General features: G+C 36.0%; 1 protein-coding gene across 5 annotated transcripts in view; it reads right to left on the bottom strand.

Annotated features, from left to right (window-relative positions):
* LOC143234161 (uncharacterized) overlaps nucleotides 1-16,067 on the bottom strand; it is a 177,507-nt gene that overhangs the window by 20,709 nt on the left and 140,731 nt on the right. For all 5 annotated transcript variants that reach the window (XM_076471289.1, XM_076471286.1, XM_076471288.1 and 2 more), the window contains one exon: nucleotides 8,179-8,411. In XM_076471289.1, the coding sequence (XP_076327404.1) occupies nucleotides 8,179-8,411 (233 nt within the window). The remainder of the gene's footprint in view (nucleotides 1-8,178; nucleotides 8,412-16,067) is intronic.

A 16,067-nucleotide genomic window follows, 5' to 3' on the forward strand; every position in this document is an offset into this window, starting at 1 on the left:
GGATTCAAATCAGTGACCCTCAGATTACGAATCGAGCGCCTTTACCACCTGGCCTTGCCGGGCCAGATGGATGTGGATACACATTGTCTTAACAAAATGAAATCAGCGTCGACTTGTTAAAGAAAAATTCATTGATCATTTTTCGTATGTTTGTATCTCGCTTTCCTCTTTCAATACGTGTTGTTAGATGTCCGAAAGCAAATGGACCCGATCTTATTCGTCTTGGAAATGGGTGTGTTGATAGTGATATAAAAATATTAGAGGATGTGTTAATATTGATGTGATAATATTAGAGGATGTGTCAATATTGATGTGAAAATATTAGAAGATGTGTTGATAGTGATGTAAAAATATTAGAGGATGCGTCGATAGTGATGTGAAAATATTAGAGGATGCGTTGATAGTGTGGTAAAAATATTAGACCATGTGTTGATAGTGATGTGAAAATATTAGAGCATGTGTTGATAGTGTGGTAAAAATATTAGAGCATGTGTTGATAGTGATGTGAAAATATTAGAGCATGTGTTGATAGTGATGTGAAAATATTAGAGGATGCGTTGATAGCGATGTGATAATATTAGAGTGTGTTGATATTGATGTGAAAATATTAGAAAAAATAAAAAATAAAATGCCATGCATCTCGTTTTGTTGAGAATTCATATCAGTTAACACTTTTGGAAATCTGATCAGTCAAAATATTTTGTTTGATTGTCGTATTCTAAAGAGAAATTTCTAAAAATATAAAGTAGCTTTCTAGCCTTTTATCCAAATTATATTTCTCAAATAGTGTTAGGAGTGGGAGAAACATATCAGATGAAATCGTGTTTAATTTCTTATGTAAATAACACTAGAACTCGACATTTTTTCTCCATTCTTCCTTTGCAGATTGAATGAGGCAGTCTATTCGCCCGCCATTGTTTGACAGTTTGTATTTTCTAGAGTAAACGACAATGACAGAACGGACAGAGAACCCTGCAGTTGCTGCAATTCCAATTTCCGTTACCAGCTATCCCGGCTCATGCAAATAAAGATCTGCCTCCATGGATGGCTAGCTACGGCATTCCCGCTGACTTCTCAAAGCTTAGCGGAACCCATCTACAACACGCCGACAGTCTGGACAGGGCGACCGGATGAACTGTAGATCATTCCGCGGCCGATGAGGTAGTCAAACAGTCCACATATACTTCTGCGAGATTGTGGTCGCCCAAACCCGTCTAGGACGTTCGGTGCGCGTACAATTCTGAGATTGTACGCGACCATTCAACTGTGTCGGCTGCTGCAGTGGATGGAAGACAAGGCTAGCGTACAAACCCAGAAACTACAAGAACATAAAAGGCTTTCTCTCACACTCATGAATGGGGGAAAAAGGGAAGTTGACCTGTAAATCAAAGTAATGTCTTCTTATAACAAACGACTTTTTTGAGTTGATAGAAAATGGCCAGTTGTAAATATATTTCAAGGTCCTTTATATAAGTGTATCATATCATGACATGTTAACAGCTGGAAGCGAACCTTTTTTGAAAGGATTTATATATTGTTTCAAACCGATTTTCGCATGAAGTGGGCTTTTTTTTATGCGTAACTATTTTTATTTATGTACCTTTGTTGTATTTAACGTTGGCTAGGTTTCTTAGGTTTTCTTTGTTTGTTTTTGAATTTCACACAAAGCTACTCGAGGGCTATCTCTGCTAGCCGTCCATAATTTAGCAGTGTAAGACTAGAGGGAAGGCAGCTAGTCATCACCACCCACCGCCAACTCTTGGACTACTCTTTTACCAAGGAACAGTGGGATTGACCGTAACATTATAATGCCCCCACGGCTTGGAGGGCGAGCATGTTTGGTGCGACGGGAATACGAACCCGCGACCCTCAGATTACGAGTCGCACGCCTTAACACGCTTGGCCATGCCGGGCCGGTTTCTTAGGTAATAGGTATAAACCCATGTGTAATCGAATTATATTATTTTGATAACACAACGGGTAAGTCTGTGTGTACAGCTGAAACGTTACACAGGAGACAACAAACATAATAAACATACACAGACAAATTTAAATCAAAGAAAATTAGATTTGCAGAATAAGGTAATGAAAGAATCAATGATGTTACGAGATGGCTTTGTTAAATAATTATGTACAAGCTTTCAAAGAAAATTATATGCTTGTTTGTAGTTAAGCACAAAGGTACACAATGGGCTATCTATACTCTGCCCACCACGGATATCAAAGCGTGGTTTCCAGGATTGTAACTCCGCAGACATGTCTCTGCGCCACTGGGAGGGCAGCTTTTGAGAAATACTAGAAAATAAAAATGTTCCTCTTCGCGTTTCTCAAAAATCACATGACATAAACTACGCCCTTTGGTAACAAATATAAATATGCATATATATAATTATCAAATTTCTTCAATTAACATACTGAAAATATTAAGTTAAAATCACATGAATGTCAGATAACACGAAGATAAAAAAATCTTTTATGGTGTGCATAATATATATTTTTTAAATAATCTATTTTGGTATTTTAAGAAAGCGTTTGTATACGCAGTCAGTTTACTATTATTTATATATATATATCTTTTACATAACAAAAATTCTTTTCCCAATAAAAGAGAATGTCATAACACGGTTACTTAGCCGCTTTTCAACCGTTTCCTTAATTTTCTCATGAACATTTTTCACTTAAGATGGTCTCAAACGCGTGTTCTTGTTAAATACGAAATCGAAGAAACAGCATTAAAGAACATATCTGTGCTTTGGGATCATCGTCTTTTCTTTCTTTATATTGGAGGAACTGCCTGTCGCGTCGGCAATAGAAAGACAGAAAAGACTCCTACGCCTTTCGTGTCTGCAGAGAATCGCAAAGCAAGCCGGGAGGAAAATGCTATTTCTTATTTATGGGCGCACAACATTTGTTGTGCATTCTAACGAGTAATGTTATTACGCCACAAGGCTATTCTGCAATAACACAATTTGCCAACATCTAGACCAGGCGACCGGGAAAGGCCAAGTCTCTTATTAGAAGTTCTGTTCACGTTCCAAAGGGCGTCTAAAAAGGAACGCAAAGTGCCGCACAATATCGAACTAGCTGCATGAAACTTCTTCCCAAGAGTGGTGGGTTGGTCAGCTTGTATTCCACGAGGAAGTGTCTGAAGTTGGTTTCTTTTGTTTTACATACAGAAAGAGAGAAGTAGCTACGATAGAAATTTCCAGTTATTATTTTGATTTAATTATAATTATACTCATATGTACAGCAAATTAAGTGACTTTTTGCGAACAAATAACACACGCGCGCGCATATATATATATATACATATGCAAGAACGCATATACATTTTTAATTTCATTGCCACTATTAAAAATTAAAAGAAGGCCATTGTGAAAAATAGAACAAAGTATGTTAGCACCAAAAAGATAAACTTAAACGAGGGCTATCTGCGCTAGCCGTCTCTAATTTAGCAGTGTAAGACTAGAGGGACAGCAGCTAGTCATCACCGCCCACCGCCAACTCTTGGGCTACTCTTTTAACAACGAACAGTGGGATTGACCGTGTCATTATAACGCCCACACGGTTGAAAGGGCAAGCATGTTTGGTGCGACAGGGATTCGAACCCGCGACTCTCAGATTAGGATTCGAACGCCTTAACCCACCTGGCCATGCCGGGCCTCTAAAGGAATGCAGTATTTATTTTTTCACCGGTTAATCTTGGTGTATCTTTGATAAAATATTCTAATAGTGCTGATGAATATTTAGGAAAAGTAAGTTGCTGGATAATTAATATAACTTCTCTTCTGGAGCTTAATATGTTCTTTATTATAATCAGCCCGTATTCTAAGTTGTAGACAGTTCTGAGGTACTGATCTTGCAGAAGTAGGGCTAGAAAATATCAAGTTATCCATATATAGTGAAGCCTCGCTCTGAGTTTTAAAATACGTCGTATTTCAAACTTTTCGTTTGTTGATGCTCTCTATTAGAGAGAAACTGAAAACCTATTTTAAGTGATTTTATGTCTAGTGGAATAAATTGATAATTAATACTGAATCAATTCTGATTTCAAAGTCCGTTACTATATTGCAGCAAAGCTGAATGTAAAATCAGTTACTTATATGAAGTTAGGGCCCGGCATGGTCAGGTGTGTTAAGGCGTTCCACTCGTAATATGAGGGTCGCGGGTTCGAATCCCCATAGCACCAAACAAGCTCGCCTTTTCAACCGTGGGGGTGTTATAATGTGACGGCCAATCCCACTATTCGTTGGCAAAAGAGTAGCCCAAGAGTTGGCGGTGGATGGTGATGTCTATCTGCCTTCCCTCTAGTCTTACACTGCTAAATTAGGGACGGCTAGGGCAGATAGCCCTCGTGCAGCTTGGCGCAAAATTAAAAAAAAAGAAAAGACGTTAGACTGCACATACATAGCAAAGGCTAGGCGTGCGCTCCATGGAAGCAAGGGAAGCAGTGCTTCCCATGTATATGTTTAAGAAATTTAATTTTTAAGTATCAGTTTCTAGCGTTGTTAGTCCCCAAACACACCGCTGTGTCACTGGCGAGCAATTATATTTAAAAGAAAAAACATATCTTGAATGTTATATTGGCCTCTTGTACCGCATAAAGGAAGCAATTAGCAGTTCCTCTTACTTCAAAACACACGCAAAATTGGAACATAATGACATTTTATAGCCTATATATTAAATTATTCTAATCACTAAAAGTTAAGCGAAATAAATAATTCATAAATAAGTTAGCGTTTTGTAATTAATATTTTTTACATTAAAATGTATAATAAACAAATCAAGTATAGTAAGAAAAAAATAATAATTTATAGTTAATTTTGTTGAGATATTTGAAAACTTGATTTTTCACGACCTGCACATCGAGCTCGTGGCTGTTTTTTCTCTCTCGGATGTCACGTGACATGCAGGTACTTTGGGCATTGTTTAAATTATACTGTTATTTTTATATGCATAAATATTTTGCGAAATGTTACTTTTCAGATTTGAATGTGAATTCAAAATATAATAGGAAAGATAGTAACTGCATTATTGAAAGCTTATTAGTAAACAAGTTTGGTACAAAGAGCTTTTAGTGATAAAGTAAACAACATCTAAGCCTGACCGGAAGAACAAAGAAGTGCGTTGGAAAATTCAATGTAAACCAATATGACCGGACATCTTGATTAAATGCTTGTACAAACTTGCAGAAGCTTTACTGCTGGCTGTGTTTATTATCTAACAGTGAATTTGGAACATATAACTCAAGCGGATTTGATGATTCAAGTAATATTCATAAGGTAATTAAAATACATGAAAATTATTCCAGTCATATATTTCTAACACTAGGCCTAGCTAGATTTTGAAAATTACGGTTTGAATACCAACTAAACAGCCAACATAAAATAAATTTGCAAATTCACAATGAAAATGTAAGAAGGAATAGAGACGTTTTAAAAAGATTATTTGACGTAATATAAAAGATGGAATTAATATATAAATAAAGTAAGCAGCTGAAAATGTATCATTTTTATATTTAATTGAAAGTACTTTAAAGTAAGTGTGATTAATGATTACGAGTAATTAATTTTATCTTTATTGGTCGTCCTGTACATTTCTTTTTTTTAAATATTGTAATCCAACTTCAATGCTTTTACTTCCTCATCAAGACAAATCACCGCCCGCCCCAGATACATAGGCAATAAAATGTAAATGATTTTTTTTTGTTTTATTTTTGAATTTCGGACAAAGCTACTCGCACTATGTTTTCACTTTACCAGATTACGCCCAGCAGGAGTCGGATCGAACAACGTACCTTATCTGCCCTTAGCAATAACGAGGACTTGCAAGCTTAACTGAATACTCGACCTAAGTATACGTAGAGCAAAGATAGTGCTTAGATGAGGCTTTATTGAAAAGGCATTACAGTCTATTAAGTTTACACTATTCTCTTATTCCATCACCCCTCATCAGAGTTGATGACGAATTTAGCGCTCCCTTTTCGCTTACGTTACGCTTGGGGAATTTGTTGAAAAGGCAAGAGCACGTTCATAAATAATAAACAAAAAAAAGGGGGTAGAAAAATCACGAAAATGTAAGCATAAAAAAGTTAAGCAGCTCCATTAACACAACGTAGATGACTTTATAATAGTGTTACTTTAATTCAGACGTGTGTTTCCACCACTTGGCATCCGTTTACAAATAAAACCTATTAATAATGAATAATACATCTTCATATCACTTCATGTGTAAAGAAATTAAATCAGTATCTACTTGGATATAACTGTTTGTTTGTTTGTGTTTGAATTTCGTGCAAAGCTATACGAGGGCTATCTGCGCTTGCCGTGCCTAATTTAGCAGTGTAAGACTAGAGGGGAGGCAGCTAGTCATCACCACCCACCGCTAACTCTTGGACTACTCTTTTACCAATGAATAGTGGGATTGACCGTCAAATTATAACGCCCTAACGGCTGAAAGGGCCTGCATGTTTGGTGCGACCGGGATTCGAACCCGCGACTCCCAGATTACGAGTCATACGCCCTTACCACCTGGCCATGCCGGCCCCACTCAAATGAACTAGTTAATATGTTTCAAAATAATCATTTTAACTTTTACATAAATTGAACAAAAAGTTCACAGCGCAATGATTCAGAAGAACAGAGCTGAACGTTGAAAAATGAAATAAACTGTATAAATTAAACTGTGGTTTAAATATGGATCTATCTTCTTTACGTGGTTATTTAGTGAAACCTGCAAGATTAAAAGACAAAACAGCCAAAGCAATACATTGTTTATTGTGACTTTTGTTATATTTTTATAACAATAAGTTGTTCATAAAATTCTGTTATATTTTGTTGGTTCATCCTATAAGAAAATCACGTAAAAGTAGCCAACTCACTGTATAGGTTGGCCCGTAAGTCCCTACCCATCCATACGTTATTATGCTATATTCAATTACGCATGTGTTATACATTTTTCTTGTTTTGGGAGAGCAAATTGTTTGAAACTGGCAATATTAGGGATGCACCTCGTTTAGGAAGACCAGTTAAACGTAGAGAGTCATGTACTGGTGTGGAAGAGTTAATAATTAACTGACATACATAAGATATATGAATGGGTAGGGACTTACGGGCCACCCTGTATATGCATCACACGTTTGTCTTCAAATGTTAAGTTGGGTCGTCTTAGTGTCTATCCTAGCGACCTCTTTTCCAAATATTAATTCGAAATTTTTGCTCAAAATGTTTTAGATTGAGATTCATGTAAAATTGTGTAAAGGAACAAATGGACGAGAGAAACAGAACTTTTCAAACGTACGAACAATTCTATAAACTCTGTCTTTCATATTTTATGTCGTTTGAAAATAAGAATAAACATCGTGGTTTTTGTTTGTTTTCTCTGCAGATTAACCAACAACTGAGATAAGAACACACGCCTAATGTTACTTTGAATAGCTTACAAAATAAGATAATAAAGATAATCATTACTGACATGTTAATATTGTACACTTTCAGCAAAACGTACTGATATTATATACAGTGTAGTTCTAACACTAAATCGTTACAATGTTAAATTGTAGGCACGAAAATGTTCACACAACAAATTTGTTAATAGCAATAATCACTACTGTAAATCAGGAATAGGCTTAACACAACGGAGGGGGAGGGTATATAATATAAACATATTTTATCATGCAAAGTTATTTGTTATCCAATAAAAAAATGTTACCAGGGGCAGTATCAAAAATACGAAGTTCATATAATTTTTAGGAAAAGTATCCATATCTAATGTACTTTTTAAAAATGAAAAATGACGTAAAATTTTACAAAGCAAAATAAAAAGTTTAAATTTTTTTTATTAAGATATTCTATAAACATCTAAAATGTTTCACATCTGAGATAAACGATCTGGACCTTAGTAAATAGCAAATAACCTTCTTTTAAGCCTTATGAAATTAAATACTTAAGGCCTGAACTGGTCATAGATTACATGTGTATTTAGTACTACATACACAAACATATTTATATTCGAAACTGAATATATAAGTATATATATATGTACATATACATAAATGAAATTAAATATACAAGCATATAGATATGTGTGTGTGGATATATGTGAACTTCTTTTAGTGTTTGATCGAACTAAAAACTTAAAATCTACTTTAAAATATGATAAGTTATATTAATCACAAACCTCCAGTTTCTTCATCTCCTTTCCTTTTATTCAAATTGGTATTGGGATTTGCGTTTGGGATTCCCAGTATCCCGCTAATGGAATAAGACGGCCGTAAGAGAGGCTGTCCCGCTTCATGGGGTGTAGGAGGCGCATGCGTGATGACAGATGTAGTGTTAGCAGGTGTCTGTTGGTGTGAATTTCCACCATTCATGGTGTGCTTCGCCTTTTCTGCTGCCTTGTTTCTTACGATCCTGCCGATAAAAATAACGAAAGCATCCTAGAACCAATAATTCGTAAAACGTAAGTAAATAAACAGACTCTATGTATATTCCTGTAGAACCTTTGTAATGACAAATAACCGCTGATATCACAGAGAGGTCTTTGGAGTGTACACTTACTTTATACCTGATGTGGACTCGATTACCTTATGTGGACACAATGTAGATAGATCATTTATAACTTTGAGCTCTAAATAGAGTAACTGATATCTATCTGTTAATACTTCTGAATGAGATTTCCTCAACTGCATTTAGCTAAGTGGCATTCTTTGTCTTCTACAGACTATTGGAGACAAAAAAGTCCAAACCTATACCTCTTCGCGCATTTGACCAACTGAATAGATGTTCTCTACTTTCGTTATAGAATTTTTCTCACCCAGATAGATATACAAAAATTATCTGCTGTGTCCACCACAAGAAACGGAACCCCAAATGTTAGCATTGCAACTCTGTAGACTTACAACTTTTCCATTGCACATAGCCCTTCCAAATTTTGAAATCTTAGACTAGAAATAAGGCAGCTAATGAAAAGCGCCCATTCCTAACTCTTGGTCTACTATTGTATCTGACAAAATAATCCCAACGTTTTCAGGGATTCACATTTTGGGCACGCTAACCATTTGCCCACGCCCGACTCATGTTCTACACATACAATTTAACAGTACATTTTGTTTTCTTTTTATACGAACACAAATAATAATTCTGCACAACCAAGCTCTTGAGCACTAAAAACACGACGTAACTGTGAAACAGTAATATTACAAAAATACACGCATCGTTTGCTTAATATACACGCATCTATCGCGTTCTCATTATAGTTTAAAACTCGTGCGTGTTGCGTTCTTCATCCTTTCGTGCATGGCGTGCGTTTAATGACTGGAATGTTTCTATAAGCCTACAAAAGCTATGTAACAGAAGTACAAGAAACAAGAAAGTCACGACCCACACGCCCTCTTTAATTTCCTAAATAACTTTTATCATTATGGCATACGATGCTTCCAGGTGTGTGTGTTAATATATATCGCTGAGTATTTTTCACTAAATTGTATATGTTGTTTTCGACTTTTATAGAAGCAAAATTTTTTCTTATGAGAAATGAGTGACCATACCTTCTAAGAATAGGGGACACTTTATTTAGCCCTTTTGCATATAAAAATGAAAAATAAGTTATTTAGTTTATTTAAAAAAACTAACAAGAAGTATTCTCGTTGATAAAACCAAAGGTTTATTTGTAGTCGAGCACAAATGATATTGAAACCCGGTTTCTAGCATTTTAATTATGTTTATTCGCTGCTTTGACGCTAGGGAACTAAAAACGAAAGAGTTACATACATAACCAGATTATTCTTTTTGGAAAAGGAACAGTTCAAAAATTACATTTTCTTACACCATTTATTTGTCTTTTAGACGTAATCATAAGTTTGAAAGAGCTGTTTCGAAAATTACAATTTTTCATCAGTTTGTTAGCGTGTAATCATGTTTATTGACCTAAATAAAGGACGAACTAAACAGTCATATGGTTTTATTATATTTTATTTGCAATCATAAGTTTTGTTTTAGGATATTCGCTGCGTTTCAAGGGCAGTTTCGATTAATTTCTTAGTTGTTCTGAAATGAAGTATCTTAAACATCCGGAAAAAAAACATTGTGTAATAGTATTAATACTTTCATAAAAGAGATTGGTTGGTAAGCATCATCTGCTAAAAATTAAGATTATAGACAAAATGAGGCCTTCGGAAGATTTGAAATGGGTGACGTTCAGATAATGGAAACTTTGGTTGCTGAAATAACCGATAATCGAGATGGATGTGGTTTAGTTTGTTTTAAGTTTCGCTTAAAGATATACGAGGTCTCTCTGTGCTAGTCGTCCCTAATTTAGCAGTGTAAAAGTAGATGGAAGGCAACTAGTCATCACTACCCATCGACAACTCTTGGGCTACTCTTTTACCAACAAATAGTGGGATTGACCAAACGTAATTACGCCCTCACTGCTGAAAGTGCGAGCATATTTGTTGGAACTAGGATTCGACCCCACAACCCGCAGATTACGAATTGATACCCACTGGTAGCTCAGCAGCAAGATTTAGAGCTTATTACGCTAAAGTTCGGGGTTCGATTACCTGATGTGGGCACAATGTAGATAGATCATTTATAACTTTGAGCTCTAAATAGAGTAACTGATATCTATCTGTTAATACATCTGAATGAGATTTCCTCAACTGAATTTAGCTAAGTGGCATTCTTTGTCTTCTATTGAAGACAAGAAAGTCCAAAGTCCACTTCGCGCATTTGACCAACTGAATAGATTCGTTATCAACATATGTAATGAAATGGCGGCTGAGGGATCCGACGAGTGAAAAGCAGGTCACAATGGAAACGATAAACAATTTTGTCGATGGTAAAACGTGTCACTCATGTCGATGATTAGTTCTGGATAAATTGTGTAATCACAGTTATTTAGCCCCTTCTGATTATACTCGGTTAGTTACAGAAAGAGACAACGCTCTAGTTACCTTTATATAAACGGCTTTTGAAGATCACACATGTAGGCATATATGTATATCTTGTTTAATCCGTCACTGTTGTTCACACTGAAACACGAGACAAATAGAAAACGTGCAGGAGATTCACATATATTCATAAACAAAATTATGTCTAAACACTTCCATCAGCTCTATAGTTTCCAGCTCGTGATGCCTAAGTGTCATGACTCCATTACTTTAGGCGATTCTTTATCGTTTCAACATGTATGTTTACAATACCAAGTAACTGTTCCACTTGTTGTTGGATTTTCTTTAATACACATCTTAACACCCTTTATACCGCTGGAAACCGGGTTTCGATACCTGTAGCGAGCAGAGCGCAGGCAGCCCATTGTGTAGCTTTGTGCTCAGTTACAAATAAACAACCAATACGAATCTCACGATGAACTATTCATTTTTTTTATTAGACTTGCATTTATCAGCAGAATATTTCTAGAATTTTGATTTAACAAAAGTTGATAAAATTTGAAACTCCATGAAAAGGACTTGTCCAGTTATCACTTCTTCTGTCAACCAGGCAAGCTTCACTTTCTGATTTCAATGGAAAATTGTCGACTTAAGCCTGCTGCATGATGAGTTAGTTTGTGTTTTGAGGAGAAAAATACAGACATCAATAAAAACATTTGTAAAGATGTGTCATTATTTAGGTCTTCACATAGACACCGTGGATGAATTTATTTACAAGAAATAGTTCTATCAATATATTAGGTATAATTCAGCAAGACTTTGTATCCTTTACACATTATTTTAACCATGTTATATTGCGTAAAGCAGCATGTTTTTATGTTAAAAGGATTACTCCGCTCAAGCTGGCATTTGTTGACATTAGGGACTAAATGGGTCCAATTGGAGAACGCTTGACAGTGTAGACCAATCGCGTTAAACTGTACTGAACAAACAACAAACTCTTTCCTAGCTTCTTTTGGTGACCACAATGTTTCATTCCTAGAGAAAGAACTCAAAGTTTTTATCGGTTGACCTTTTCCTTGTTTCTCCTTTCTCCTTTCCCCATTGTTTGGTGACAATAAACTTGCAGGTACATTAACCGAATGCTTGAAAGACAGTCTATTCTGAAAATGTTACTTCCGGTTGACTGAGCACAGTTGGAATAGCGCGGTCTGGCATTCACTTATAGCTATACTGCAAAGTCACGTAGACTCTATAGCATTTGCGTTGAATACATTGTTCGAACTATATAAAGATGAAGTAGCAGCAAGCTTTCTCGCCCCGGACACACAATCACTCATTTTACCCATAATGGCCACGTCACCTAGACTAAATCTAGCTAGAATGTGTGCATAACACAGAGAATTGAAGGCAGGCAGATGGCCTGGTCATTGCCAAACTGGCAGAAGCGAAGTTGGAAGGGGAAGGGAGTCCACTGCACGAGCATTCGACCATTCCAGGAGTAGATACGTATGTGCTAGCTCCTATTAAGATCATCGAAGCTGCCATAAAAATACAACAACAGTATACGTAAAAGCTACTGGGGTTTCATAAACTAAAGGACGCGTGAGCAGTTTTCTATGCATTTCATTATTGTTTGTGTTTTTGCATAATTAGCGTACATTTTCATAGAAACGTTTATGGTAGTCATGATTGCATGGAAGACTAAACTGAGATTACATTACTTCGACTTACTTGTTCAATCAGTGTAGTGTTTCTATTGTGAGTTGCTCAGTTTTTATTAGGCTATCAATTGGGGCCCGGCATGGCCAGGTGGGTTAAGGCGTTCGACTCGTCATCTGAGGATCGCGGGTTCAAATCCCCGTCGTACCAAACATGCTCGCCCTTTCAGCCGTGGGGACGTTATAAGTAACGATCAATCCCACTATTTTTTGGTAAATAGTAGCCCAAGAGTTGGCAGTGAGCGGTGATGACTAGCTTCCTTCCCTCTAGTCTTACATCGCTAAGTTAGGGACGGTGTAGCTTTGCACGAAATTCAAAAATGAAACAAAAACAAACAAGCTATCCATTAGTGTATTCTTGTAAACGAGACCTCAACAAACAATTTCTTATGATAATTCGGAGCTTCTGACACATTTTATTATAGACATAAGATGGTAATGTTACGAGAGAAAACTTAATGTCAAAGATACGATACATAACTTGAAAGTTAACCCATAATACGTATCTTACGTATTAAAAGGCTAAATGTTGCACATCAACCATATATACTGATAGCGCTATTATGCGTAAAAATACATTAAGTAATATGCATATAGAAATAAACAATGTTCTTTGTATTACGAACAGTTTATTCTTTAAATCAAAATCACTATATCGTACTTAATAAGTAAACATAAACTGTGTGCGTAATAGAAGAATGGCTAACTAGAAGTGAATACACATGTTTTTATCACGAATTCAATCTGATTGCACAAGTGTGTTTTTATTGCACTCGAAGCAACCTTCTTGGTTCATTTTTGTTTGAGGGTATCGTGTTTTGTATTTTTTAAGCATATATTATAATGCAACAAAAATAATATATTATATTCTAGGATATCATAAGTTGTTCACATGGTAATCCCAAGGATTCTGTTAATGTGAAGTGCACAACAGTACGAACGTTTCACACTTGTTTCATTTATGGACGAAGCGTTACAGGACATCGCTACCATATAAACAACGGTAAATCTCAGTGGAAAAAAATAAAAAAACACCAACACATGTCGAATATGAGAGGGCTACAGAACAGCAATAATCGTTATGTGGCATTTCGTCACAGGTTTTGTTTTTGTTTGTTTTTTCCTCGAAAAAATTAAATTAACATATTTCACGTTTAGAATCATTTTCCGCACCAGTTGTTTTGAGTACAATACAGCAATAGCTGTTACACGACGGATGTAATGGTTTACAACGATGCAGGTACCGTCTTTTCCAAAGGCGACAAAACACATTTGAATATAGGAGAAACATTGAAGATTGGTGAACTTGTTATGCTAACATTCACCATTAAATTCAAAATTTAAACAGTGACTAAACTTAGTAGTTATATACAAGTCCCCATTCTAACAAAGTGACTAAAATTGGTAGTTACATACAAGTCCACATTTTAACACAATGACTGGCGTTGATAGCTATAAAACAAGTTCCCATTTTGACACAATGACTATATTGGTAACTATACAACAAGTTCCCATTTCAACACAATGACTAACATTGGTATTATACACAAGTCCACATTTTAACACAATGACTAGCGTTGATGGCTATAAAACAAGTCCCCATTCTAACACAATGACTAGCGTTGATAGCTATAAAACAAGTCCCCATTCTAATACAGTGACTAACTTCAGTAGTTATATACAAGTCCCTACTTTGACACAGTGACTAACTTCAGTAGTTATATACAAGTCCCTACTTTGACACAGTGACTAACTTCAGTAGTTATATACAAGTCCCCACTTTGACACAGTGACTAACTTCAGTAGTTATATACAAGTCCCCACTTTGACACAGTGACTAACTTTGGTAGTTATATACAAGTCCCCACTTTGACACAGTGACTAACTTCAGTAGTTATATACAAGTCCCCACTTTGACACAGTGACTAACTTCAGTAGTTATATACAAGTCCCCACTTTGACACAGTGACTAACTTCAGTAGTTATATACAAGTCCCCACTTTGACACAGTGACTAACTTCAGTAGTTATATACAAGTCCCTACTTTGACACAGTGACTAACTTCAGTAGTTATATACAAGTCCCCACTTTGACACAGTGACTAACTTCAGTAGTTATATACAAGTCCCCACTTTGACACAGTGACTAACTTTGGTAGTTATATACAAGTCCCCACTTTGACACAGTGACTAACTTCAGTAGTTATATACAAGTCCCCACTTTGACACAGTGACTAACTTCAGTAGTTATATACAAGTCCCCACTTTGACACAGTGACTAACTTCAGTAGTTATATACAAGTCCCCACTTTGACACAGTGACTAACTTCAGTAGTTATATACAAGTCCCTGCTTTGACACAGTGACTAACTTTGGTAGTTATATACAAGTTCCTACTTTGACACAGTGACTAACTTCAGTAGTTATATACAAGTCCCCACTTTGACACAGTGACTAACTTTGGTAGTTATATACAAGTCCCTACTTTGACACAGTGACTAACTTCAGTAGTTATATACAAGTTCCTACTTTGACACAGTGACTAACTTTAGTAGTTATATACAAGTCCCTACTTTGACACAGTGACTAACTTCAGTAGTTATATACAAGTCCCTACTTTGACACAGTGACTAACTTCAGTAGTTATATACAAGTCCCTACTTTGACACAGTGACTAACTTCAGTAGTTATATACAAGTCCCCACTTTGACACAGTGACTAACTTCAGTAGTTATATACAAGTCCCCACTTTGACACAGTGACTAACTTCAGTAGTTATATACAAGTCCCACTTTGACACAGTGACTAACTTCAGTAGTTATATACAAGTCCCCACTTTGACACAGTGACTAACTTCAGTAGTTATATACAAGTCCCTGCTTTGACACAGTGACTAACTTTGGTAGTTATATACAAGTTCCTACTTTGACACAGTGACTAACTTCAGTAGTTATATACAAGTCCCCACTTTGACACAGTGACTAACTTCAGTAGTTATATACAAGTCCCCACTTTGACACAGTGACTAACTTCAGTAGTTATATACAAGTCCCCACTTTGACACAGTGACTAACTTCAGTAGTTATATACAAGTCTTTGCTTTGACACAGTGACTAACTTTGGTAGTTATATACAAGTTCCTACTTTGACACAGTGACTAACTTCAGTAGTTATATACAAGTCCCCACTTTGACACAGTGACTAACTTTGGTAGTTATATACAAGTCCCTACTTTGACACAGTGACTAACTTCAGTAGTTATATACAAGTCCCCACTTTGACACAGTGACTAACTTTGGTAGTTATATACAAGTCCCTACTTTGACACAGTGACTAACTTCAGTAGTTATATACAAGTTCCTACTTTGACACAGTGACTAACTTCAGTAGTTATATACAAGTCCCTACTTTGACACAGTGACTAACTTCAGTAGTTATATACAAGTCCCTACTTTGACA

The sequence above is a fragment of the Tachypleus tridentatus genome, chromosome 12 (assembly GCF_004210375.1).
Source record: "Tachypleus tridentatus isolate NWPU-2018 chromosome 12, ASM421037v1, whole genome shotgun sequence".
NCBI lineage: Eukaryota > Metazoa > Arthropoda > Merostomata > Xiphosura > Limulidae > Tachypleus > Tachypleus tridentatus.